Source organism: Alexandromys fortis, unplaced genomic scaffold (assembly GCF_014885135.2).
Source record: "Alexandromys fortis isolate MF-2015 unplaced genomic scaffold, M_Fortis_MF-2015_v1.1 scaffold_70, whole genome shotgun sequence".
Classification (NCBI taxonomy): Eukaryota; Metazoa; Chordata; class Mammalia; order Rodentia; family Cricetidae; genus Alexandromys; species Alexandromys fortis.
The window spans coordinates 5,019,723-5,042,445 of record NW_026067955.1 but is presented as its reverse complement, the minus strand read 5'-3'; the positions used below and the strand labels follow the sequence as shown (position 1 = coordinate 5,042,445).

General features: G+C 48.6%; 1 protein-coding gene across 3 annotated transcripts in view; it reads left to right on the top strand.

The window, feature by feature from the left end:
• Positions 1-22,723, top strand: part of Paqr5 (progestin and adipoQ receptor family member 5) — a 73,807-nt gene that overhangs the window by 14,849 nt on the left and 36,235 nt on the right. Inside the window, exons 1-2 of one of the 3 annotated variants that reach the window (XM_050151974.1) lie at positions 3,190-3,340; positions 21,089-21,236. In XM_050151974.1, coding sequence (XP_050007931.1) covers positions 21,186-21,236 — 51 coding nt within the window. In that variant the 5' untranslated portion in view covers positions 3,190-3,340; positions 21,089-21,185. Of the gene's footprint in view, positions 1-3,189; positions 3,341-21,088; positions 21,237-22,723 lie in introns of those variants that run through there. The other 2 variants (XM_050151975.1, XM_050151977.1) reach the window with 2 other exon arrangements.

Sequence of the window (22,723 nt, the reverse complement as noted above, 5' to 3'; positions counted from 1 at the left end):
GGTCAGCCAGTGGAAGAAGCTTCCTGGGAGCAGCGGACTTTGGGCTGGATGGCTAGGCCTTGTGGCTCATCTTTTGCATGTTTTTGGTACATATCTTCTCTGGAACCTTTTTCTTTTTTTTTTTTAACTGAAAAGAAATAGGGGAAATTGTGTCGAGGAGGATAAAGGGTTGGTTTACCACAAGACTAAAGGAAGTGGGGGAAAAAAGAAGGGATGTCCCTGACTCTGATCCCTCCCCTCCTTTCTCCCTCCTTCCGGTCTGGTCCAGTTTAATCTTCATCTTTGCCCCAGGATGGTCGCTAGTGCTCCGCATTCTAGATTGTCAATGGGAACTGGAGCTTCTGCATTTTCTCCCTGACCAGCTGCTGGTTGTGTGATCATGGGCACTCCAGACTCCCAGCCAGATTTTCTACTGACTTTGAGGTGCCTACACTACTCATTGCTACTTTTCTCCAGACTACCGGGGTATCCTGGGGGACAAGACAGAGTAGGGGGACACTGAGGCAGAGATGTCATCTAGCTGTGGGGTTAGAGAAGATCTAAAGCTCCTGACTGGGCCCTGCAGAGCTGGGAATGCTCTCCACTGACCCAAAGCCTTGGGTTTGACTTTCAGATGCTGATAAGGGCAGAGCCTTGATAAAGACAGCTTTATTCTGAGCTGGGCTGCAGCTCTGCAGTTTCAATGCCCTGCCTACCTGTGTGAGAGCTCAAGCTGACTGTTCTCCGGGGTTAAATGATTCCTTTTCAGGGAAGCTGAAGGGCTTTAGGAACAAGAGTCCTGCCCAAGCATGCCTTCACCATCATGATGTACCAAAAGCTTGCCAAGGCTCGGCACTGCAATTCTATTATATATTATATATAATATATGTATTTGGGGATTTTCTACATGCATATAATGTGTTTGGATGAAACCCCCATTCCTGCCCTGTCTTAGTCACTGTTCTGTTGCTGTCAAGAGACACCATGACTAAGGCAACTCTTGTAAGAGAAAGCATTTATTTAACTGGAGACTTGCTTATAGTTTCAGAGATTTAGTCCATTATCTTCGTGACAGGGAGCATGGTAGCAGACATGGCGTGCTGGAGCAGTAGCTGGGAGCTACATCCTGATCCACAGGCAGAGAAAGAGGAGAGGGAGAGGAAAAGAAAGACAGACAGACAGACAGACAGACAGACAGAGTTGTCCTAGGCCTGGACCTGGACACGGCATGGGCTTTTGAGACCTCAAAGCCCACCCTCAGTGACATACTTCCTCCAACAAGGGCACTCCTCCTGATCCTTCTAATCCTTTCAAACAGTTCCACTCTCTGGTGACAAAGCTCACTTGTTCCTCTGGTGAACACTCCTGGGTTCTGAGTGCACCTTAGTCAGGAGCCTCTGAGGCCTGCTCTGGAGCCTTGACTTGACCCTGGTGACAGGTACTAAAGAGGGATGAGTTATGTTGCTCTCCTTGGTCTCAGAAGATGATTTAGAGGAACACATTGTTTCCAATCCTCATGAGTTTTGTTTTCTTGTTTTAGTTTCTTCCTTTTTCATGTGTGTGTGTGGTGTGCTTGTGTGTGTATGCATGTTTATATGTGAGTACAGATGCTGATTCGTGAAGAGGCCCCAGGTGGATGTCGGGAATCTTCTTCCGTTGTTCTTCCACCGTATTCTTTTGAGGCAGGGTCTCACAATCAAATCCAGAGCTCACTGATGTGGTTATTCTTGCTAGCCTGCTTGCTCTGGGATCTCATCTCTGCCTCACAAGCCACCGCCACGCCCACCCAGGATTTAAGGGAGTGCTTGGGATCCAAACTCCAGTCTAATTGCTTCCACAAAACACTTTAAGGGCTGGTCCATCTCTCCAGCGCACCTCTTCACTAACTCTTGAGTGGTACATTTTACTTCAGCCCTTAGAATAAAAACAACCACCAAACCACCTTGTGTTTTATAATGCTAGAATGATAACCTAATGTCCCATGTCAAGCACTGGGCTCTTAATCCATGACTGCATTCACCTGTTGTAAGATCTGTTACACAAGACATCGATGAGCAGCGCGCATCCTGTCTATGCTCATAGTGATACTATAATCAGCTGCTGTATAGCCTGGGGCAGCCAGAGAAGGCAGTGGTGGGATGGGGCTCAGTCTCCACAGCCATGGCTGCACTTGCCCTAGCTGAATCCAGGTTGCACACAAATGTATGTTGAACACCCCTTGTGCAGGGAGGCCTGCATACAACACTCAGCAGCGTGCAAGCTCACCAAAGCGTCAGCTTCTAGGGGACTGAGAACTGATGGTGTGGAATTTCCAAGCCGTATCACCTCTGCGTTAGTTGTGTTTCTTGTTGTTGTTTGATTTTAGATTTATTTCATTTTCATGTGTACGAGTGTTTTGCTTACTTGTTTACATGTGTATGGTTGGTGCCCACGGAAGTAAGAAGAGGACAGTGGATCCCCTGGGATCCCCTGCAGCTGAAGTTAGGGACAGTATGAGCAGCCATGTGGGTGCTGGGAATTGAACCTGGGTCCTTGCAACAACAAGTGCTCTTAGCCACTCACTGAGCTGCCTCTGGCAAAACCCCTGAAGAAAGCAGTTCTAGGAAGGGAGGCTTCTGGCACTGTGGGGGGCAGGTGAGAGATGGCAACAGCTGTCACATCTGAAGCTAGGGGACAGAGATGAATGCTGGGTCTCAGCTTCCTTTTCCTTTTCATTCAGCTGGGAGCCTGGACCAGGGAATGCTGCCACTGAATCTTCAGAATGGTCTCCTCTCCTCAATTTACCTGATCTAGAAACTCCCTCACAGACAGTGGGTATTTGTCTCCAAGGAGACTCCAGGTCCTGTCGAAGAGATAACCGGAGGCTCAGAAAGGCACCCAGGACCCTCAACACGTGGAACTAACTCGGGGAACGCGGGCCACGTTACCATGTGAACCTCAGTGCCAGCACAGGCAGGGCCATCCACCTGGCTTCCCATGGGCGGCTCACTGGGTTTGGGTCTGTTTGCAAGTTAGGTCCTTTCCCAGCTGGGCCCGGATGGCCCCTCCCCTGTCCTCCAGCTGCAGCTTCCTCGGGGTGACCTTCTACCCCGCAATTTTCACACTTCCTTTGGCTCTGTGACTGCCCCCTTCCCACCTTACCTTGGGGTGTGTCCTCTGGCTAATGATAACGAGAAATGACTCACCTACGGGTGGACTGGTTAATATCCACCATTCCCAAGTCTGGCAGATGAAGTTAGAAGTTAATGGCTGCTGAGAAATGTGTTTCACGAGCGCAGACCTCAATCTAAAGAGGGACGGATGCAATTTCCCTGTGCCCTCGCTCTGGCTCCCTGTGGCGTGGACCTAGAGTGCACTGGAGGTACTGTTTCTTGACCTGTTCTTTACACACACACACATACACACACACACACACACACACCCTGCATCACCACCACCACACTATGCTCCTGTCTCTAGCACCTCTAGACCCAGGGCCAGTAGGCCTCCATGTTCACTGTCTGCTTCCCTGCTCTGGGCCTCGGCTTTCCCAAGGGACACTGCTCTCTTCTGCCAAAATTGAGCTCACCTTTGGGATCTACCTCAATCCCTGCTTCTACCCAGAACCTCCTTGCTCTGAGCCCCACAGCCTTGCTCTGGGTACCCTCTCTGAACTCTCACAAGCCTTGGACGTCTCTTTGTGTACATTTCCCGTGTATTGTTGGGTTCTTTGCTTGCCTGACGAAGAAGGAAGCAGAGGAAGAGGTAAGAGTCTCACCTAGATTGGGCCAGCTGGGCTCAGGACCATCCTTAAGCCTAAAGTGCCCTGTGGGGTCAGTGGAGGGAGAAATGGAATTTTCCAGGCAGGTGAGGGACAGCTGAAAGTCTCAGGAGTGGCACATGGGAAGGATAAGGCAGGACCTGTGGTCAGATAATGGCCCCTGTGATGAGGTCAGCAAGGAGATGTGTTTGTCCCTTGCTGCTCCCTCATCGACTAAGCTGGACGCCTTGTTTCCTCAGCAAAGGGACCTCTCTCTGTCTGAGAGCAGCTAAGATGGCCGACGCCTGGCCGATCGGTGACGCCAGGGCTGAATGTGTGCCAACCGAGTCTGTGGAGTTAACACGTGAAGTGAATCTTCTTCAGTAGCTGTTCCCCCATCACCTGCTATCCACTTTGTCCTGATGCGTCTGGCTTTGGGTTGTGTCTCTCAGGATACGGGGGCTTTGGAGCATAGACACTCAGGACAATGCCCCTTATCTGGCTGTGCCTGGGAACTGACTCTGAAACTTTAAAGGCAAAAGATGTATAAGATCTGAAGAAAACCAGCTACTGGGACCTGATGGATATTCTGCGGGTACCCTGGGGCCTCCGACCCAGCACACCGGAGGTAGACTGGAGAGGAAGGGCTGGCTCCGAGGAGAAACAACAGATTTCAGTGAGTTTGGGATGGCTTGCTGGAGGTTTCCAGGCCCCTTCTGTCCCTAACTCCAGCCCCTCTCATCACCTCATGTGAGGATCAACTCCCCACCAAGAGCATAGATAGGCCTGGTTTCCACAAGGGCAGCCTTCCTCCTCTGTCCCAGCTCTTCTCCGGGCTCTTGTTTCTGTCCCTGCGGACTACACAACACTTTCAAGTGTGAAAATACTTATCTTCTCTCTACATCCTCTCTTCTCTTTGCTCCCACACAGTGGCTGCTTTATCTCAGGCTGCTTTCTGCTTAGATTAGCAGCTAGAGGGGAGGTGGAGATGGGACCAGCCTTCCCCAGCAGTCTAGGAGGCCGGCACCAGCAGTCAGGGCCTGTGATTGCATTCTATGGCCCTTCCCAAGCTTAGGGAGGAGCCTGCTGTGGCACCTGCCCTGGGGGCCAATGAACCTGTAGGTAGGGCCTCAAAGAACCCTGGCGCTGGGTGCCTTGGTAGCAGTCTTTAAGACAGTAGCTCTGTGACTTCCGTCCCTCTTCCTGGGGTCCAGAGCTTCAGTGGTTCTGGTCTTTTCTGTGCTTTGGCCGTCACCTGACATCCCCTGCCCTGAGCCTGAGAGCATGAGGTACCCGAGATATAATACGCAAAACTCCCCGGGCTATCTGGGCACATGGTTTTCCCGCCATCTCCGACAATACGCACAGGGTGTGACCACCGGATCAGGCTACTCCTGTGTTCATCCATATCTGTATTTTTGCAAAGTGGCATTTCAAAAATGTGACAGAGTGGATGCTTCATCATTTGAGATACAGAAATGGTTGCGAACACTAAGTAAAGGAGAATTCACAAAAATGTACATTTCCATTTGGACGTGAGTTAGCAGATGAACAGAAATCAAGTTTCTAGGACATTAAAAACCTATGCTGTTTTTGTTTGCTTCCTGATGTATGTTTGTGGGCCTGGCATTGGGCACGCCACTCAAGCTCTCTGCTGGGTGCCCTGAAGCCGCAGTGTTTCCAGGGTAAAACATGAAGAGGAGGAGTCAGTTGATGCCGTGGAAGCAGACCGAATCTTTACATCAAAAAAGAGGTTGCTAGGATCATTTGTTGAAAGTATTTTTTTTTTGGGGGGGGGGAGCATGTTTTGAGATGGAATTTCTCTGTGTAGCCCAGTCTGTCCTGGAACTTATTCTGTAAACTAGGCTGGCTCCTGAACCCAGAAATCCACCTTCCTCTGCCTCCTGAGTGCTGGGATTATAGGTGTGCACCACCACCCCTGCCTGGCATGATTTTATTTTTTTTCTAGGAAACAGGTTTTTTTTGTGGGTTAGGGAAGATGACACTTGAGATTGTCCTCGGCCTCCATATGCATGTGCACACTTGTATATGTGCACACTCATGTAGATACACATGCTAAGGGTAAGGTGGGGGAGGATGGCTAGGCAACAGCAAGCACAAAAGTATGGAGGACACTCCTGGCGCTAAGGACAGAGACGATGGAGCGGGTAAGAGAAGCATGGCCAGGCTGGCGGGAGGTGAGGCTGGCGGGAGGTGAGGCTAGGGTTGACTGTGGGTATCTGGAGGACATGCTAAGGATTTTGGGTCATCCAGGACCTACTGGAGGGGGCTGCATGGTTTTATTTTTGAGACAGGGTCGTGTTTGCAGCTCAGACTGACCTGGGCACCGTCTTCCTGCTTCCAGTTCTCGAGTGCTGGGATTGCATGTGTGCACCACCGAGCCCATTCTCAGGGTTTTCCTGTAGGAGCATAAAGTGTGGACCATGAGGAAAGCAGAACCTTCAGGGACAATGAAGAGTCTTTGAGGTTTCCAAGGCCTCCTGGAGCTCACATCCATTAGACCTGAGGTGCTAGGCGAGCCCATGTCTGCTTTGATCCCAGTGAATGCATAGGGATAGGAGGGTGGCTACCTATCGTGGGTACTGGATATGATCTGCGGATGGCCTCTCCAGTGCTTCCCGTATGGGCCACTTGGCCCTCTCAGTCCTCACCTGTGGTGATAACTGAGGGAGAAACCTGGACCTTTAGCCCTAGGAATTGTGACTTTCCCAGATGCCTAAACCAGTCAGCAATAATAGCCCTCAGGCCCCAGCTATCCTGAGTGGGGAAACTCCAAGGTCAGCGCTTTTGCTGGGACCCACAGGAAGGCCCAGATGTGACTTTCTCAGGAATCTCAATATTTACAACTCTGAGTTGATTGACACAGATTAATCTTCCAAGACCTGCCAAGGCTCAAGAGACTCGCTCACCTGTTTCCTTTAAATAGTACAGTTTCTTTGCAGGCAGCGCTGTCTCCCTGTGATCTGGTGTGGGGCAACTCTAGCGTTGGAGGAAACTTAGGAAGGGAAGCCCCTAGGTTGTCTGCCCTGCCCCCACTGCCTTGAGAGAACCCCAGTCAACGCTTTTTTTTGTTTTCTGTCTACAAATACAAGCTGTTAAATGTAACGAGTCTTTATATGGTGGTATAACAAGATTTACGCCATTACATAACCTGTTTTCCCTTTAGCGACTTGTCATGATATGGTTTCCTGTCCGTTACCACCGGTCTATAACGTTTCTCCTAGTGGCTCAGTCCAGGTTTTCATGGGTGTGCCCTAACAGCCTTGCTGTGCAGCGTGTTGAGGAAAAGCACCCAGTTTTTTTCCAGATGTTCAGTAATTGCCTAGTGGTAAATATTTAGAATAGCTCCCACAGCTGGCAAGAGAGAGAGAGAGAGAGAGAGAGAGAGAGAGAGAGAGAGAGAGAGAGAGAGAGAGAGAGAGAGAAAAGGTTTAGCTCCTTCTCTGAGCCCTAATGCCCAGCTGGTAGGTCACCATGGCAACCTCCTGCTAGCTTCATTTGTGGCTCAGTACCAGCAGCACTGCGGTGGGGATGGGGGTCGGTGGCAGTGAGCAGGGCGGTCTCTGTCTTCGGAGATGTTATAATCACAGGGTAGAGGAGCAGGGGGCACCATCCTCAGAGCTGAGAGCTGAGGCCGCAACTTAGATATGGCTATCCTTGGCTAGGTGCTTGTTCGCCATCAAGCACCACGTCCTTCTTCTTAAGTGCCACTTCTCCTGTCCTTGGTCAAGGGACAAGGGCATGAACGAGGGGGTCATTGTCCACATGCACACAGTAGATGACAGAGTGAGCGTTGGAAATTGGCCTGGTGAGATTCCATCAGGTAGTGGTGAGCACTGTGCACACTGGAAATTGGTCTGTATTTGCTACTTAGAATCCTCCTTGCCACCCAACTGGAGGTTCCCAGTCTTCCCCCGCATCCCACCCCATGCCTTCATCCTGAGGCTTTTGTCCTATCAACCCAGGCAACCTGTACTTCCCTGGTTCTGATGTGGATGTACTGACTCTTCATCCAGGCTGACTACCTGCCACATGGCCCCTCTACCACCTTCATGCTAAACAAATTGGCTTATGCACAGTGCCCTCTTATCTGCCGGGGATACATTCTCAGACTTGGAATGCCTAAAACCATAGGTGTTACCAAGCTGCAAAATGCAATGTCTCCCATCTCTCTTCTGATAAACGTATATTCATGATTAAGATTAATAGAGAGACTTAGCACAGTTGGGGAGCGGTGTGCTGGACAGCAGCATGGCTCAGCTGATATATTTGCCTCCAAGCCTAGTGACCTAAGTTCGAGCCACAAGACCCACACCACAGAAAGAGAAAACGGACTCCCACAGGTTGTCCTCTGACTTCTGAAACACACACACAAAGTAAATAAATAAATTCATTTATTTATTAATGTAATTTTTAAAAGAAATCAGGTACACTAGTAGATGGACAACAGTCATAAAAACAGAACCGTTGCCATGATACGTTGTAACAAAAGTTGAAAGAGTCATGTTTCTTTCTTTCAAAGGATCAAAAAGAAATGCTAGTATTTTTGAGCCGAAGTTGATCCTGGGTCCCTGAAACTGCTGACAGTGAAGCTGTGGATGTGATGGTCGCTGTCCTCTTCACCTGCCTTGAGCTTTCCCAGTGTGCTCTCGGGTCTCTGAGGCGGCTGCACTGGAGGGTGGGCAGGAGTCACCTCACGGTCTCACACAGACTCCATGCCCTCTGTCTCAAAGCCTGGCCCTCCTTTCCCTCTATGTCCTTAGAGGCCCCCATTCTCGCCATCTTACCACCGTCAGTGGGACCGTGGACCACCCGTGGGTCTGATGTTCACTGCAGTGTGGGTGTGGGGGGCTTCCTTCCTCACAGCACAGTTCTTCTAATGACAAGCAAGGGAAACTGAGGCTCAGGGTGAATCCTGGTTCTCATCCATCAGTGCCATCAGTCTGACTTTCTGCACCCCGTAGATTCTTTACCTGTGTTCCTCTCCTTTGGGGGAGAACCCAGGTAATTCTTGGCTTCTGAAAGTTCCCTCTATGGGTCTCTCAAATTTATCTGAAGCTTTAACTTCCCCTCTGAGACATGATTATGGATTTTTTAAATACATTGATTGATTAATTGATTGATTGATTGATTGATTGTAGGCAGCATGCGTATGGCACAGAATGTTTGTGGAAGTCAGAGGACAACTCACAGAGTTAGCTTTCTCCGTCCACTGTGTGGGTCCCAGGGACTGAACTCAGGTCATTGAGCTTGACAGCAAGCGTCTTTATTCACTGAGCTATCTCATTGCCCCCCGTAAACTGCAGGCCTCTGTGTCTGGAAAGTACCCTGGGCTCCTCGTTCTCCCAATGCTCCCATCTCTTCCAATCCCCTGGAATGGGGGTCTAGGGCTCTGTGTGCTCTGAGCCCCGCTCTGAATTTACTGTTTCTCTTCTTGTGATTAGACACTTGATTTTGCCACCAAGGGCCCAGAGTTATTAATCTGAGCAGCCAGCCCAGAACCACATAGCTTCTTGCTCATCAAGAGAACTGGGGCTCAAGGTTTCCGTGTGAAGACTCCACATTTCTTAAATGTAGGCCTAGGTTTTGTTCATTTGCTTTTATACAACATTTTAACCAAATGTCATGTTTGTTTGCTTTTTGAGACGGGTTTCATATATCCCAGGCTGGCCTCCAGCTTGCTAAGCAGTGGAGGGTAACCTTGAACTTCCGATCCTCCACTTCCTGGGTACTGAGATTTCTGGCTTGCCCCACTCCACCCAGTTTATACAGTGGACAATCAACCCAGGACTTTGTGCACATTGGGCAAGCATTCCAACTGAGTTCCAGCCCCCACTTGTATGTTTTTTCCTTAATAGATTTAATTATTTAAAGTCATCATTCAAAGTTTACAGGAAAAAGTGTACAAAGGTGCAGAGCCTTCCAAATATTCCTGCCACTCTACCTCCAGTCCCCTGACATTAAAATGGGATATATAGATATATAAATAGATATCGATCCTTTTTTTTTTTTTAAAGACAAAGCCTCATGTAGCCAAGGCTGGTATTGAACTGCTCCTCCTGCTATCTATGCTAAGATACAGGTGTCCACCACCACACCCCAGCCAGGGAAATGCGAACAAATCAATACTGATACACTGTTACTAGCCAAGGTCTTTGTTTATATTAGGGCGTCTGCGTTGTGCCTTCTGTGCATTTGACAAATGCATAATGTCACATTGCCATCATTACACTGTGGTTCTAGCTTTTAAAACACTTTAGAAGAGAAGGCTATTTGCCTTGCACTCCCCGCCTTTTCAGAGTCCTGCCCCACCCAACATTCAGCTCTTCCGCCTCCCTCTACTTTTTAGAGCTCTGTCTCTGCAAGCGTGTCTGTCTGTCTGTCTGTCTGTCTGTCTGTCTGTCTGTCTGCCTGTCTGTCTGCCTATCTGTCTGTCTCAGGCTGCTGCAGGCTCCCTAAGGTGTGGCTTAGGAGTCCCAGTCTGGGCCACTCTGCAGAGAACCCTGAGAGCTACCTCTGGCAGCCTTCCCAGACCAGGACAACCCTGCCCTCACCACACCTGGATGGGTGACTGGCCTGAGAGAGGGGTGTGCCCTGTGTGGGGCTAAGCATTCTACAGAAGAAAAAGGCTCAGGGTGGGGCTGGCAGGCTTGTTTGCAGACTGGCTGAGGCCTGCAGGGCAGGAATGGGGAAAGAGATGAAGGGAGATGGGTGGGACCCCTATGCCTCACCCTCTGTTCCTGGCCTGGCCTCACAGCTGGAGGCTGGAAGGGAGTGAGCCAGCAGGCTTGGGAAAACAGTTGAGAAGGAAAATTAGCTAAGAATGCCCTTCCCTGTAAAACTGCACCCCACATGTACTGGGAGATTCAGGTCCCCTCTCATTGCCCCCAACACACACATGGCAGCTCTGCTTCTGCGTAGCCAGAATGGGGCGCATAGCTTCCTTTCTGTCTAAGGAACCCAGAGGTCACCGTCACTCTTTGCACCTTTGCTCAAACTGTTCCTTCCACTACTGTGCACTCTCCCTGAGCTTGCACACTCCATTTGCACACATACCACTCTCGGAGCAAAGCTACCCTAACCCTCCGCTGGTACTCCATGAAGATGCCCTGCGGGACTCCTCCACCCAGCTGTGCCGCTTTGTCCACAGAATAGCTGACCCAGTTGTTCAGTGTCTTCACGTCCCCACTGTTCTGAGGAGCCTGCCAAGGTTCTGCATGGTTATATACCCCATTCCCGGAGTTGCCTAACTTGCGGCCAGCTCACCCCATGGATAAGTGGGCGTGTAGAGGGGCAGACTGAAGCCTGTATAACCTCAGTGGAGAATACTCAGTAAGGTTTTATAGGGTCTCATAAAATAGACCAATTCCTGTCATCAGCTGAGCCCTCTAAATAGTGGCTATCAAAGTGACCACACCCGCAAGGCTTGGAATGAGGCACGCTAGCCTAACAGTCATCGGCTGGGCGGCTTTGCTACAGGCATCCTGGAGGCAGAGAGACTCCATCCTTTATTCATTTAGCCTTCCAGCCCCCATGAGGTCCAACGCTGAGAAGTGAAACCACATTTTCCAAGGGTACCAGCTGGTAAGCAGAGAAGCTGAACCTGCAGCTGTGGCCCAAAAGACTCCTTGGAGGGGTTCATGAGGTCTGAGTGAGACTAAGTAAGGATCAGGGTGCCTCCGGGAGGAGGCAGACATGACTGGGCCTTGAAGGTCTAGAGAAGTGGACAGTCAGGGGAGCATGAGACCTGTGGACATGCCCCCAAAGCCTGGCCAGAGTTGAGACACCCAGGGAGCTGCAGAAGAGTGGTTATGAGTGGCCACTATCCAGGCGTGGGCTCTCCCTGGGTGATGCAGTGACAGCTGTGTCTGAAGATGAACCCTTCAGGTGAGCTGGCCTGCAGGTGAGCACTACGCCTATCGTCTCTAGGTGTGGATACTCCTCTAGCGCAGGACAAGTCTAGCCGAGGGCTTCTCTTGGGGCTGCCTGCAGAGATAGCCCCCGTGTAGCCGTCAGTTGCTGCACCCCTCTGGAGCCTGTACAGCTACTCCTGCCCTACTGGGATCTGTCTAGACAGACACCAGAGTGCCTCAGATTTTAACTTAACTCTCTGGGGCTGGTGTTCCAGAACCTTTTTCAGTTCACAAACATCACTGAAGATTTGATGAAAGCCATGGCTGGTCCCAGTGTCACAAATGCATGTGTACCCTTCTGTGCTTTCTAGGTTATAAGCTCCTGCCCCCAAAGGTGTCACGGATGCTGGCCCCTCCCCTGATATTTTCTGCTCTAGTCTTTCCCAGGCTAGACAGGACTTAGTAATGAACTTTATGACCCGTTGGCAGCATCTTACCTGCACTTTGGACAGAAGAGACAGTGTGAAGGGACCTGGTGTCCTGACTTTCATGAACAGTGATCTACCCAGAGGCTGTTTGTCTGTTGAGGTGGATGGGCATTTGGACACTCTGACTGCAGCCTGGCTTCAGATTAAGAGCATGTCATTTAGCCGAGTGACATCAGATGCAGCATGCTTGCTGACTGTCCTGTGAGACTGCTCTTTCCCCCTTGGGTGGCCTCAGGTTTGGGCTCCCACAGGGTTGGGCTACTGGATTTTCCAGTTCTACAGACATTTCTGTACAGGTTCCCCTTGTTGCTTAGAGAACTTTTAATCTTGACTTTGCCAGGCCTTGTCCAGTGACCTCAGGCAATCCTTTCTATCTAGAATGTCTGCCTATATAGCAGGACGAGGGGTGGGTTGGACAAGACTTTGCTTCTCTGCAAAGAAAGTGCTTGGCAGCAATAGGAGATATATAATACATGGTTGTTTTTCTTTTCTGGAAGATTTGGAGAGAGTAAATTTTTGTATTTAAATAGTCATAACTGAGTTATAGACCAGACTGCAATACACATGCTTTTAAAAAAATAAAGAAGATGCTTCTTTTATTATGATAGAAGTACATTACATAAAATTTATCATTCTGCATGTTTATGTGAGTGCACATACATGTGTGCATGTGTGGCGGCCAGAGGTTAATGTTGGGTGCTGTCCTCAACTTTATTATTTGAGACCAGGTCTCTCATTGAATCTGGAACTTATTGATTTAGTTAGTCTGGTTGGTCAGTGAGCACCAGGATCCTCCTGTCTCTGCCTCTCCAATGATGGGAGTAAAGTCTCACACTGCTGCAATTGACTTTTTATGTATGTTCCAGGGGTCCGAACTCACGTCTTCATGGTCAGGTAACAGTCTTTACTGACTGAGCTATCTCCCCAGGAAACACTCATATCCAGTTATTTTGTACATTAGGCATCCCAATGGAGGCGAAGTGTTGTGTTGTGATTTTGAATTGTATGTCCCTTGAGACAGTGCTGAAGTATCTTTCTATGTACTTAGTGATGTCTTTGGGGCAAATATATCTAAATCTTTTTCTGATTTGTTTGCTTAATTTTTACCCCCCATACAGCCTTGGCTGTCCAGGAACTCACTCTGTAGACCAGGCTGACATCGAACTCATAGAGATCCTCCTGCCTCTGCCTCCTGAGTGCTGGGATTAAAGGCATGTGCCACCACCACCAGGCTGCTTTAAATCTTTTATTCTATTTGTGTGTGTGTGTGTGTGAGAGAGAGAGAGAGAGAGAGAGAGAGAGAGAGAGAGAGAGAGAGAGAGAGAGAGAGACTTTGTAGGCACTCGTGTACCAGGACATACATTAAGATCAAAGGACAACTTGTGGGATTGGTTCTTTTCTTCTACTGTGTGGATCCCAGGAATTAAACCCAGGTTGTCAGGCTTGGCAGCCAGATCCTCTACCTGCTGAGCCTCCTTGCTGGCCTCGTGTTTCTTTTTAAGATTGGTTTTGTTGCTTGCTGTTTCCCAGCCTGGTCTGAACTAATAGATGGAAGCAATCCTCCTGCCTCAGCCCCTAAGTAGCTGAGACTGCAGCATGTGCCACAGAGCTCAAGTTTTTGCTCAGTTTACTGTTGCTGCTTTGAGCCACAGTCTCCCTGTGTAGCCCAGGCTGGCCTGGAACTTATGACCCCCTGTCTATACTGGGCTCAAATGGCAAGCATCTATACCAGAGTCATCTCTCCAGCCCTGTGCTTAGAGCTCCTCACTCCATGCTCAGGGCTTATGCCTTTAGAGTACTGGGTAAAGAGGCCAGCCTCTCCTGCCACGCTTAGGAGGCTGGGCTCTACTTGGGCACCAGCATCTAGCCACTCAGATTGTGTTCTGAGGACAAGCAGAGAGGTGATTCAGGCTCCTCTGAGCATCTCCCCACCGCCTTCTGCAGGCCCCGATGTCCCTCTGTAACACTGCTTCTTGGGATCAGTGTGTAACCTCTTGTCTGAAAGTCCCCTCCACATAATCGCATTTATCAGGTCCTGGATCCACGCCGTTCAGTGTTTTCTTGATATTTCATGGCTAAGTCTAAAGCCAAGGACTCCTTGGAGTCCCTAGAAAAAATATTTATTTTATTTTTATTATTTATTCTGAATATAAAATTATTAACAGAGTATTTTTTTCTTTTTGTTTTCTTTCCTTTTCTTTTTTTTTTTTAATTTTTTTAAGAAGGTTTCTCTGTGCAGCCCTGGATGTCCTAGAATTTGGTCTGAGGACCAGACTGGTCTCAAACTAAGAGTCCAGTTGCTTCTGCCTCCTGAATACTGAAATTAAAGGGGTGTGCAAAAAAATTTATTTGTGTATTTTATGTGCATGAGTGCTCTATCTGCATGGTCACCTGTATGCAAGAAGAGGACGTCGGATTTCATTATAGATGGTTGCGGGCCACTGTGCAGTTGCTGGACCTCTGGAAAAGCAGCTAGTGTTCTTAGCCACTGAGCCATCTCTCTGGCCCCATAATTTTACTTTCTGACATAATATTTTCTAGAAACTAAGAAATGTGTCATAGCTGAGTCTCACGTTTCTTAAGAGTCATTGTTGATCAGTAAACTCTTTGAGGGTGGCACCCTGACAGTGTGATGCTTTCCCTGGTAGCGGTGCTTGGGAACCCTGAGGAGGCACCCAACATAGGAGAGAAGCGGTGTGGATGGAGAAAGGGGATGAGAAAATACAGTCTTCCAATGGAAGTAAAGCTTGGCTACTCCTGATGATCTCTTGAAGAGAGTGACCGTTGTAAACAGACTAAGACCTAAGGCCATCACTGCCCGTCATCACAGGGGCTCCATCACTGGTACAAACACTCTACCTGACGCTTATGGGCACACCATCTTAGCTGCTTTCCCGTGGCTGTGACAAAACGCCTGGCAAAGGCAACTGTTCCCACCTCCTGCTCCCACCTCCCTGCTCCCACCTCCCCAGCACTGGAATTATAGACACACATTTCCATGTGCACTGGAGACTGAATTTAGGAACTCATGCTTGTGTGACAAGCACACTTATTACTGAACCATCTCTCCCCACAGCCTAACATTTTAGCAGCTCTAAAACTGGAATTTATTTCCATTCAACAGCATCTCCTGATTATAACTGGCACGGCTTTCTCTCTTTCTGGTCCATGAAAATGGTGATGTACTTCCCAGCTAACAGTGTCTGAAGGTCATTGAAATGCCATCCTGGGCTCAGTTGGTATTTGGAGGTGCTTGGGGACAGTTGGACCATACTTCCCACGTGTGTGCCCATTGTTAGGCCAGCACAGTGCTGGGTTTCTGCCACCCATATTTGTTTAAGCAAACAGCATGAGGGCATCATGAGGACTTCTGAACAAGCTACTTGTCTTTTGGGGGCCTCTCAAGCACACCTTGCCTAAGAGGTCACCCCAGGCTAAGGCGACAGCTGTTTGGCAATGATGCAGGAGGAGCCTGAAGTAATAAAATTAGTGCTATTAAGGATTTACCAATATGCTTGCTTAGGAAATGCTAAGTTACACAAAGTAGAACTTAGGTAAAGGAGCACCGACCCCAATATGGCTGGAAGGTATGGCAGGTGCTAGCCAGGCTGGTTAGAAACTGTAGCAAGAAGATTCTGCACCACAACTGTTCAAAAGAACAACACTGTTCTACTTAAAAACAATTCTGCCAATACTTTGCTTTGTAAATCTCTCATTTGCCCAAGTGGCCAGACTGGCGGTCTCCTGTGTCTGTTTAATTGTTCAAAGTGTGAGCTGGGGCAGGACCTGAAGGACATTTGAGGATGACACTGTATGTGGGAATATAAGCCTAAGGGCTGTATGAGCTGGTCAAATGCTCTGTGTGAGGCCAGCTCCCCTTAGTGCATCAGCCAGAACCAGTTGTGAGCTTTTTGTTTAAAAACCTTCTTCTTTATTAATCTCTAAGGCTGTGGACCGATGCCCTGCTGGGAAGGCATGTAATCCTGTGGCAGCATCATTTAAACATGGGATCTGCATTCCAGCCACCTATTCCTCTCTTGTGGACTCGTGGGCTCCATGAAAGGAGCCAGTCATGGGGCTATGGTTAGAACATTACCCTCACAGCAGGATCTCTATGATAATTATTTAAAGATTATATTACTAATACTGGTGTGTGTGTGTGTGTAGCCAGAAGAGGGTGCCAGATCCCCTGAAGCTACAGTTACAGGTGGTTGGTTGTAAGCCTTCCCATGTGGGTCCCGGAATCCAAACTCGGGTCTTCTGCAACAGCAGTAAGTGCTGAGCCGTCTCTCCAGTCCCTCCATATGAAGTATTTCAAAGCTGATCATAAACAGTATAATACAGGTGAGCTCCAGGCTGGGAGAAATGCTGTCTGACAAAAGGGTAAATAGCACCCGAGGGATGGCATATAAGGTTGTCTCTGTCCTTTGTGTGCACACATGTGAACACACACACACACACACACACACATATTTTCTCTTGCACAAGATACTTCTTCAGAAATACAGGCTCAAAGACCCAGTGAGAACTGTGTTCATCCTCAAGTTCTAGGAAGAGTGGGCAGCCATTTGAAATGTATGATTGGACACAGGGTATGGGTGGCCTAACGCGTAGGACCCCCAGTGGGAAACCCAGCCCGGCCTGTCTTCTTGGAATCTTCTTTACCTCTCCGTGCAGCGTACTCTCCTATTGGAGTGGGGATCTACAATGGAGTCTGAGACCATGAGTTCTCTGAGTGTTACAGCTTGCTGGGGAGAGAGAGGTGACAGGGGACAGGGCAGGAGGAGGTCAGAGAGCCCTTGTTTCTGACACCTTCTAGTTGTCTCCATCTTCTTCGGTTTAAGTGTTCAGCTTGATGAGGACTCTTGTCTTGGGAGCCTCTACCTTTAACCGGCATACGATGAGACAATATTCTTCAGTTGGATGAGGCAACTCAAAAAAGTGACGGTATTTATAAAGAAGATACTATCTTTGATGACACAGATGAAGGCTTCATTCAATGCATTTAATAAATGTGGAAAAATTTTAAGTACTCTATTAAATACAGTTGGGATTCTGTGTGTGTGCAAGACTAAGTTAATAAATCCATGCTAACAGTGTGACTAATTGTTGGTTTATTGATATTACTATGTTATTATATTTTTGTATCCTGTCATTGGGATCCAACTCACCAGATTATTTTGGGTCACCTTATATGACAATATTTCTTAGGTATCTTCAGGTTTTTGTTGTTGTTGTGATGAAGCACCATTACCAAAAGCAATCAAGGGAGGATAGGGTTAGTTTTATGTCCATCATCATGGGAAGTCAGGACAGGCATTCACACAGGGCTGGAACCTGGAGGCAGGAGCTGATCCAGAGGCCATGGAGAAGGAGCGCTGCTTACTGGCCTGCTCTCCATGGCTTGCTCAGTCTGCTAGTTCCCAGGAGCATGAGTCTAGGGATGGCACTGCCCACAGTGAGCTGGGCTCTCCCCCACCACTGATTTGCCCACAGGTCAGTCTAGAAAGGGGCACTTTCTCAACTGCAGATCCACCTTCCAGAGTGTGCTAGCTTGTGTCAAATTGACATAAAACTATTCCACACAGTGGGTTGTCAAGTCTTCAGCTATAGCCTTTAAGGCGTGGGGTAGCCCAGCTGAGGTTGTCTTCTAGGGCAGGGACCTGTAAGAATGGAATCCCATCAGGAGATGAATGAGGTACCCAAGTTCAGATTTTACCTGTTATTAATTTTTGGATGCCCTTGAATTTGAGTCCTAATATGAAACCTCCTGCTTATGGTTTTATTCTCATGATTTTTAATGGCTATTCCAGAATAACCCCAGCAAGTCCTTCCTTTTTTGAGGTGGTATCGCGTATATTCCAGGCTGCCCTGGAACTCTCTGTGTAGCCAAGAATGACTTTGAACCTTTTTGTTTCTTTTATTTTTCAAGGCAGGATTTCTCTGTGCAGCCCTGGCTGTCCTGGAACTCACTTTGTAGACCAGGCTGGCCTCAACCTCAGAGAGTCACCTGCCTCTGCCTCAGGGCTCACCTTGCACTTATCTTCCTGCCTCTCCCTCCGAGAGCTGGGGTTACAGTGTGAACCCACTATATTTGGTTTATGTTGTGTTCAGGATCAAACCCAGAGCTTTATGTACGCTAAGCAAAGACTGTGCCAACCGAGAAACATCTCTAGCCCTTTTGTTCTTAAAAGACATCGAAACTTCTGTATGATGAAGTCTTCTACGAGGCACTATTAAGCTGCATCTTCCTGATGTGTTTGGATTTCATCTTAGAAACCGTGATGGTTAACTTAATTGTGCACTTGACACAACTTGAGAGGCCTAATGAGGGACTGTCAACACTGGGTTGGCCTTTGAGCATGTTTGTGCAAGATTATCTGAAATTAATTGATGTAAGAAAATTAAGGCACCGTGGGTGACATCATTCCCTAGACAGGGGTTCCTAAATTGCATGAGAATGAGGACAGTGAGTTCACGGAGACCGAGTGGGCTTATATTCATTTCTGCTGACTGTGGGTGTCATGTGACCAGCTCTCTCAAACTCCTGCCACGGTGACTTCCCTGCAGTGATAAGACTATAGCCTGCACATTTTAGCTAGAATAAGCCCTTTGACCCCTAAGTTGCCTTAAAAAAAATCAGTGCTTTGCCACAGCAAGAGAATTAAAAGTAGAGCAAAAGCCCTGTGGTTCGGTTCAAACTTGTCTCTAGACCTCTCCAAAAAGACATAGCAACCCAAGCTGCAATGTTGGCGATCCTGAAGCCTGCAGCCTGATTCTTCTAGTGTCTTCAGAACGAAGAGATGGTTTCCAAACAGGACTAAAAGGATGAAAGAGTTCATTCCAGGCTCAGTGATGTCTGAAAGGCTTAAGATCGGCAGGGTGCCACAACTCCCCATCATCCGCCACTGGTCTCCGGCAATTATTGACAAAATGATGGGTGTTTTAGGTGTTGGCTGACAGATAACCATGGGAAAGGCCTCACCGCTTTGAATGCTGTGAGACTCTGACAGCAGAAGCCTTGCACTTTTGAAACAGGTCAGTCAAGTTCCGTCTTATCTGCGAATTTGCCTCGGCTTGCTGAGTTGGCAAGAGTGGCTCACTACTTGCTGCCCAGGCTTAGCACACATCACAGACATTCTGTTTCCCATTATTTCCCAGTGCTCAGGAGAAACTCAGTCTTGGTGCTTTGTGCCAGGATGCAATTTCCTTTCATTGAAGCCAATTCTGTTATTTGTGTGTGGTATATGTGTTCGTGTATGTGCACGTGGAGGCCAGAGGTGGCTGCCTGTCTTTCCAGTTGCCTTCCTTTCATTTGTGTGTCTGTGAGAGTGTCCAGCCAGCCACAGAGGTCCTAGGAGGGGTGTGACTGGTGATCCAGGGAGGTTAGGAAAGGTCCCTGGGCCCTCAGAGAAAGACTCCCCTCTGTTGACGGGGACATGAAGGAGGCTCTAAGGAGGGAGCAGGCCTTGGTCCAGGGATGATAGCAGAGGGAGCCACACTGGGTTGGTCCCTTGCTTTGCTCTTCCCATGTTAAAGCAGCATTTTTGCTTGGTGGGTCTGAGGACTTTAGATGTCTGTAGTTCATATTATTTACAGTTACTAAACAGTCGTAATCCTGTCTTTGATCAACTTTATTGTTTACTGCAAGTTGCTCTGTCTCCAAGAAGCTCCTTGGAATTTTGCCTGGCCTGGTTCTTTCATGTGAGAGCGCAGTGGTCTGTGCTCTGGATGAGCTGATTCGTCTTTGAGAACCCTGTGGTCAGTGCTTTCTGGACGAGCCGATTCATCCTTGAGAGCCCTGTGGTCAGTGTTCTCTCTGGACGAGCCGATTCGTCTTTGAGCTAGAGTATAGTTCCTGCCCTCTTTTTAACATTTCTATTATATTGTGTCTGTATGTGCTTTTCCAAGTGCGTGTGGGTGCCGCAGTAGAAGAGCAGAGGACAGCTATAGATTGTCTGTTTTGTTTCCTCCCATGGGGGTCCTGGGGTTATCAGGCTTGGAGACCCATAGCTGAACCCTCCCTTCCCCACCCCCCCACTGTTTCCTTATGTCACCTAGGATGGCACAGGCAGAGATTCCTCTGCCTACCTAGGAAAGCCTCAGCTTTTCCTAGCTCAACAACTCTGGGAAAATTATTCTGCTGCTCACTCCTCAGAGGGGAGCGGGTAGCCTCAGGTCCTTTACTACCTGACAGATTTCTTTTCTTTTCTAAAATTTCTTTCTTTTTTTCTCCCTCCAATTTTCTACCGCCTCAGTTCATTCTGTTATAGCAAAATACCTTAGATTGGGTAGTTTATAAACAATGAAAAATGTATTGTTTCCAGTTCTGGAGGCCCAGAAGTTCAATATCAGGATGGCAGCATCCCAAGACTCTTTCTTCTTCATGGATGGCTCCTTCTCCTTGTGTCCTCCCAGGGCCCAGTGTCAAGAAAGCTCCCTTAGGCCTCTTTTATGATAAAAGTACTAATCCCATTCAAAAGAGTGGGACTTTCATGACCTCATTACCTTTCAAAGGCCTTACTTCATAACACACCGGGGATTAAATTCTAGCATACAGATTATGAAGGTCAAAACTTGCATATTGCAGTAATCAGCCATTGGAGGATCCAATTGCTTAAATCTATTAACATTCTCCTGGTGAGGGATGAAGCAGTCTGGATCGCTGCTATTAAGAAGTTTTTGCTTTTGTTTTGTGACAGGGTCTCAAGTAGCCCAGGTTGGCCAGGAGGTGAGGATGCCTTTGGCCTCCTGATCCTCCCCCACCCCACCTCCACCTCCTCAGGGCCAGGCTTGATGCCTGTCTTCTGCAGTGCTGTGGACTGAACCCAGGGCCTTGTGTGTGCCAGGCAAGCACTCTGCCAACAGAGTTCCATTTCTCAGCCATGGGCATCTTGGCTTTTTGCTATCATTGTAAAGCAAATGTCCAATAGTTGAGCCACCAAATGCCTGATCCAGCTGGAGTTAGGTGGAGTCTGATCTGATTTTCTCTTGCTATCCTCTTTCAGGGAAGTCACCCAGATATTCCTGGTATGCCACAGTTCTGAGTGGGACCTGCTGGGAGGCCAGAGAGACCCCAACTGCTTTGCCCGGCCTGGTGTCAAGATGCTGAGTTGGAAGCTCCCTAGGCTGTTCCGTGTAGATCAGGTGCCTCAGGTATGTGCTTTTCGTTCCACTGCTGGGTTCCAGGGTCTGCAGGCGACCAGCTTCTGCAATAGGGGAGTTCAGGATGCTTTTTGCAGGCCCCTTCTTTTTTAGGCTGCCCTCTGAATCTCCTGCAGAAATCAGGACCCCTCGCCACACCCATGCACCAGGCTGGCTAAGGGTAGTCCTTCAATGCAACATCTGTGTTTCATCCAGAAGCAAAGTCCTTAGAGAGACCTTAGATTTGGGCTAGTCAGAGGAAGTAGGAGCATCTGCTGGTGGGGAGAAGGCTGGTTAGGGCCTACGGTGGCGCTTCAGAGCAGGCTAGGGAACAGTCACCTCAGCATGGCCCTGCACAGTGTTCTCTCTCTCCCTTACTTCCCACACCTCTGTTTTATTTGAGACAATCTAGCCTCAAACTCACAATCCCTTTACCTTGGCCTCCCCTGGGTAGGGATTATAGACTCCACCAGCGTTCCTAGCTCCAGCCTCCACTCTCACAGGAAGGCTAGGCCAGGTATGGGGTGGGGCAATGGGGAAGTGTTGCAGGTCTTTCTTTGGACTGCCAGCTCCCAAAGAATGACACCGAGAGTTCTTACTAGTTATGAAAGCTTGGCCTTAGCTTAGTAGCTTAACTAGCTCCTAAAACTTAAATTAACCCATTTATATTAATCTACAATCTGCCACGTGGCTTGTTACATTCCCTCAGTACAGTAGTCTGACTTCTGTGTCTGGCTCGTGAATCCCCCACCTCTCAGATTCTTCCCAGAGTTCCTGTCTCTGCCCAGAAGTCCTGCCTGTCCTCTCCTACCAAGCTATTGGCCATTCAGATCTCTATTTCACCAATCAGAAGGTGTCATAGGCAGGTGAGGTAAAAGAGTGTCACATCTTCACGCTGTGCGATCTAGTATCCTGCAACACAGAAGGACTTGCTTAGTAGCTTTTCTTGTCTCTTTTTTGTGGATCTCTGGGACTAGAGAGCCATCCCAGCACACATGGCACGCCCAAACACCCTGCTTCCATAAGCCCTAAGATTTTGGTTATATGCTATGTCAAACTGGTGTGCCTCCATCTTGCCTTGTAGAGAAAGCACAAGACTGTGCCCGTCTCTGGTCCAGTTTCCTTCCTGCAGGACTGGATAAGAATCAATGTTTGTTGTAGGACATTTCACATGGAAATGAGAGCTCTTTGGGCTCAGCTGACTACCTACACTGATGTCTTGTAATACCTAACCAAGCTCAACATCACCAGCAGGACACTGAGCAGACTCCTTACAGGCTCCTGTCTGTAGGTGTAGAGCTAGCTGGTGCAGGGAGATGGCGCTGGGCAGAGTCATACGCAGAGCAGAGGAGCTGTGGGACAAGATGAGGAAAGCTGGCCGCTCTAGAGGTCGTGCTTCAGCAGGGCCCTGCCTCTGGCCTCACAGGGCTGCCCGTTCCCTTTCCTGCTCACACATCAGTGACTGTGGCCAGTGGGAACACAGGGCAAGTCTTGGATTT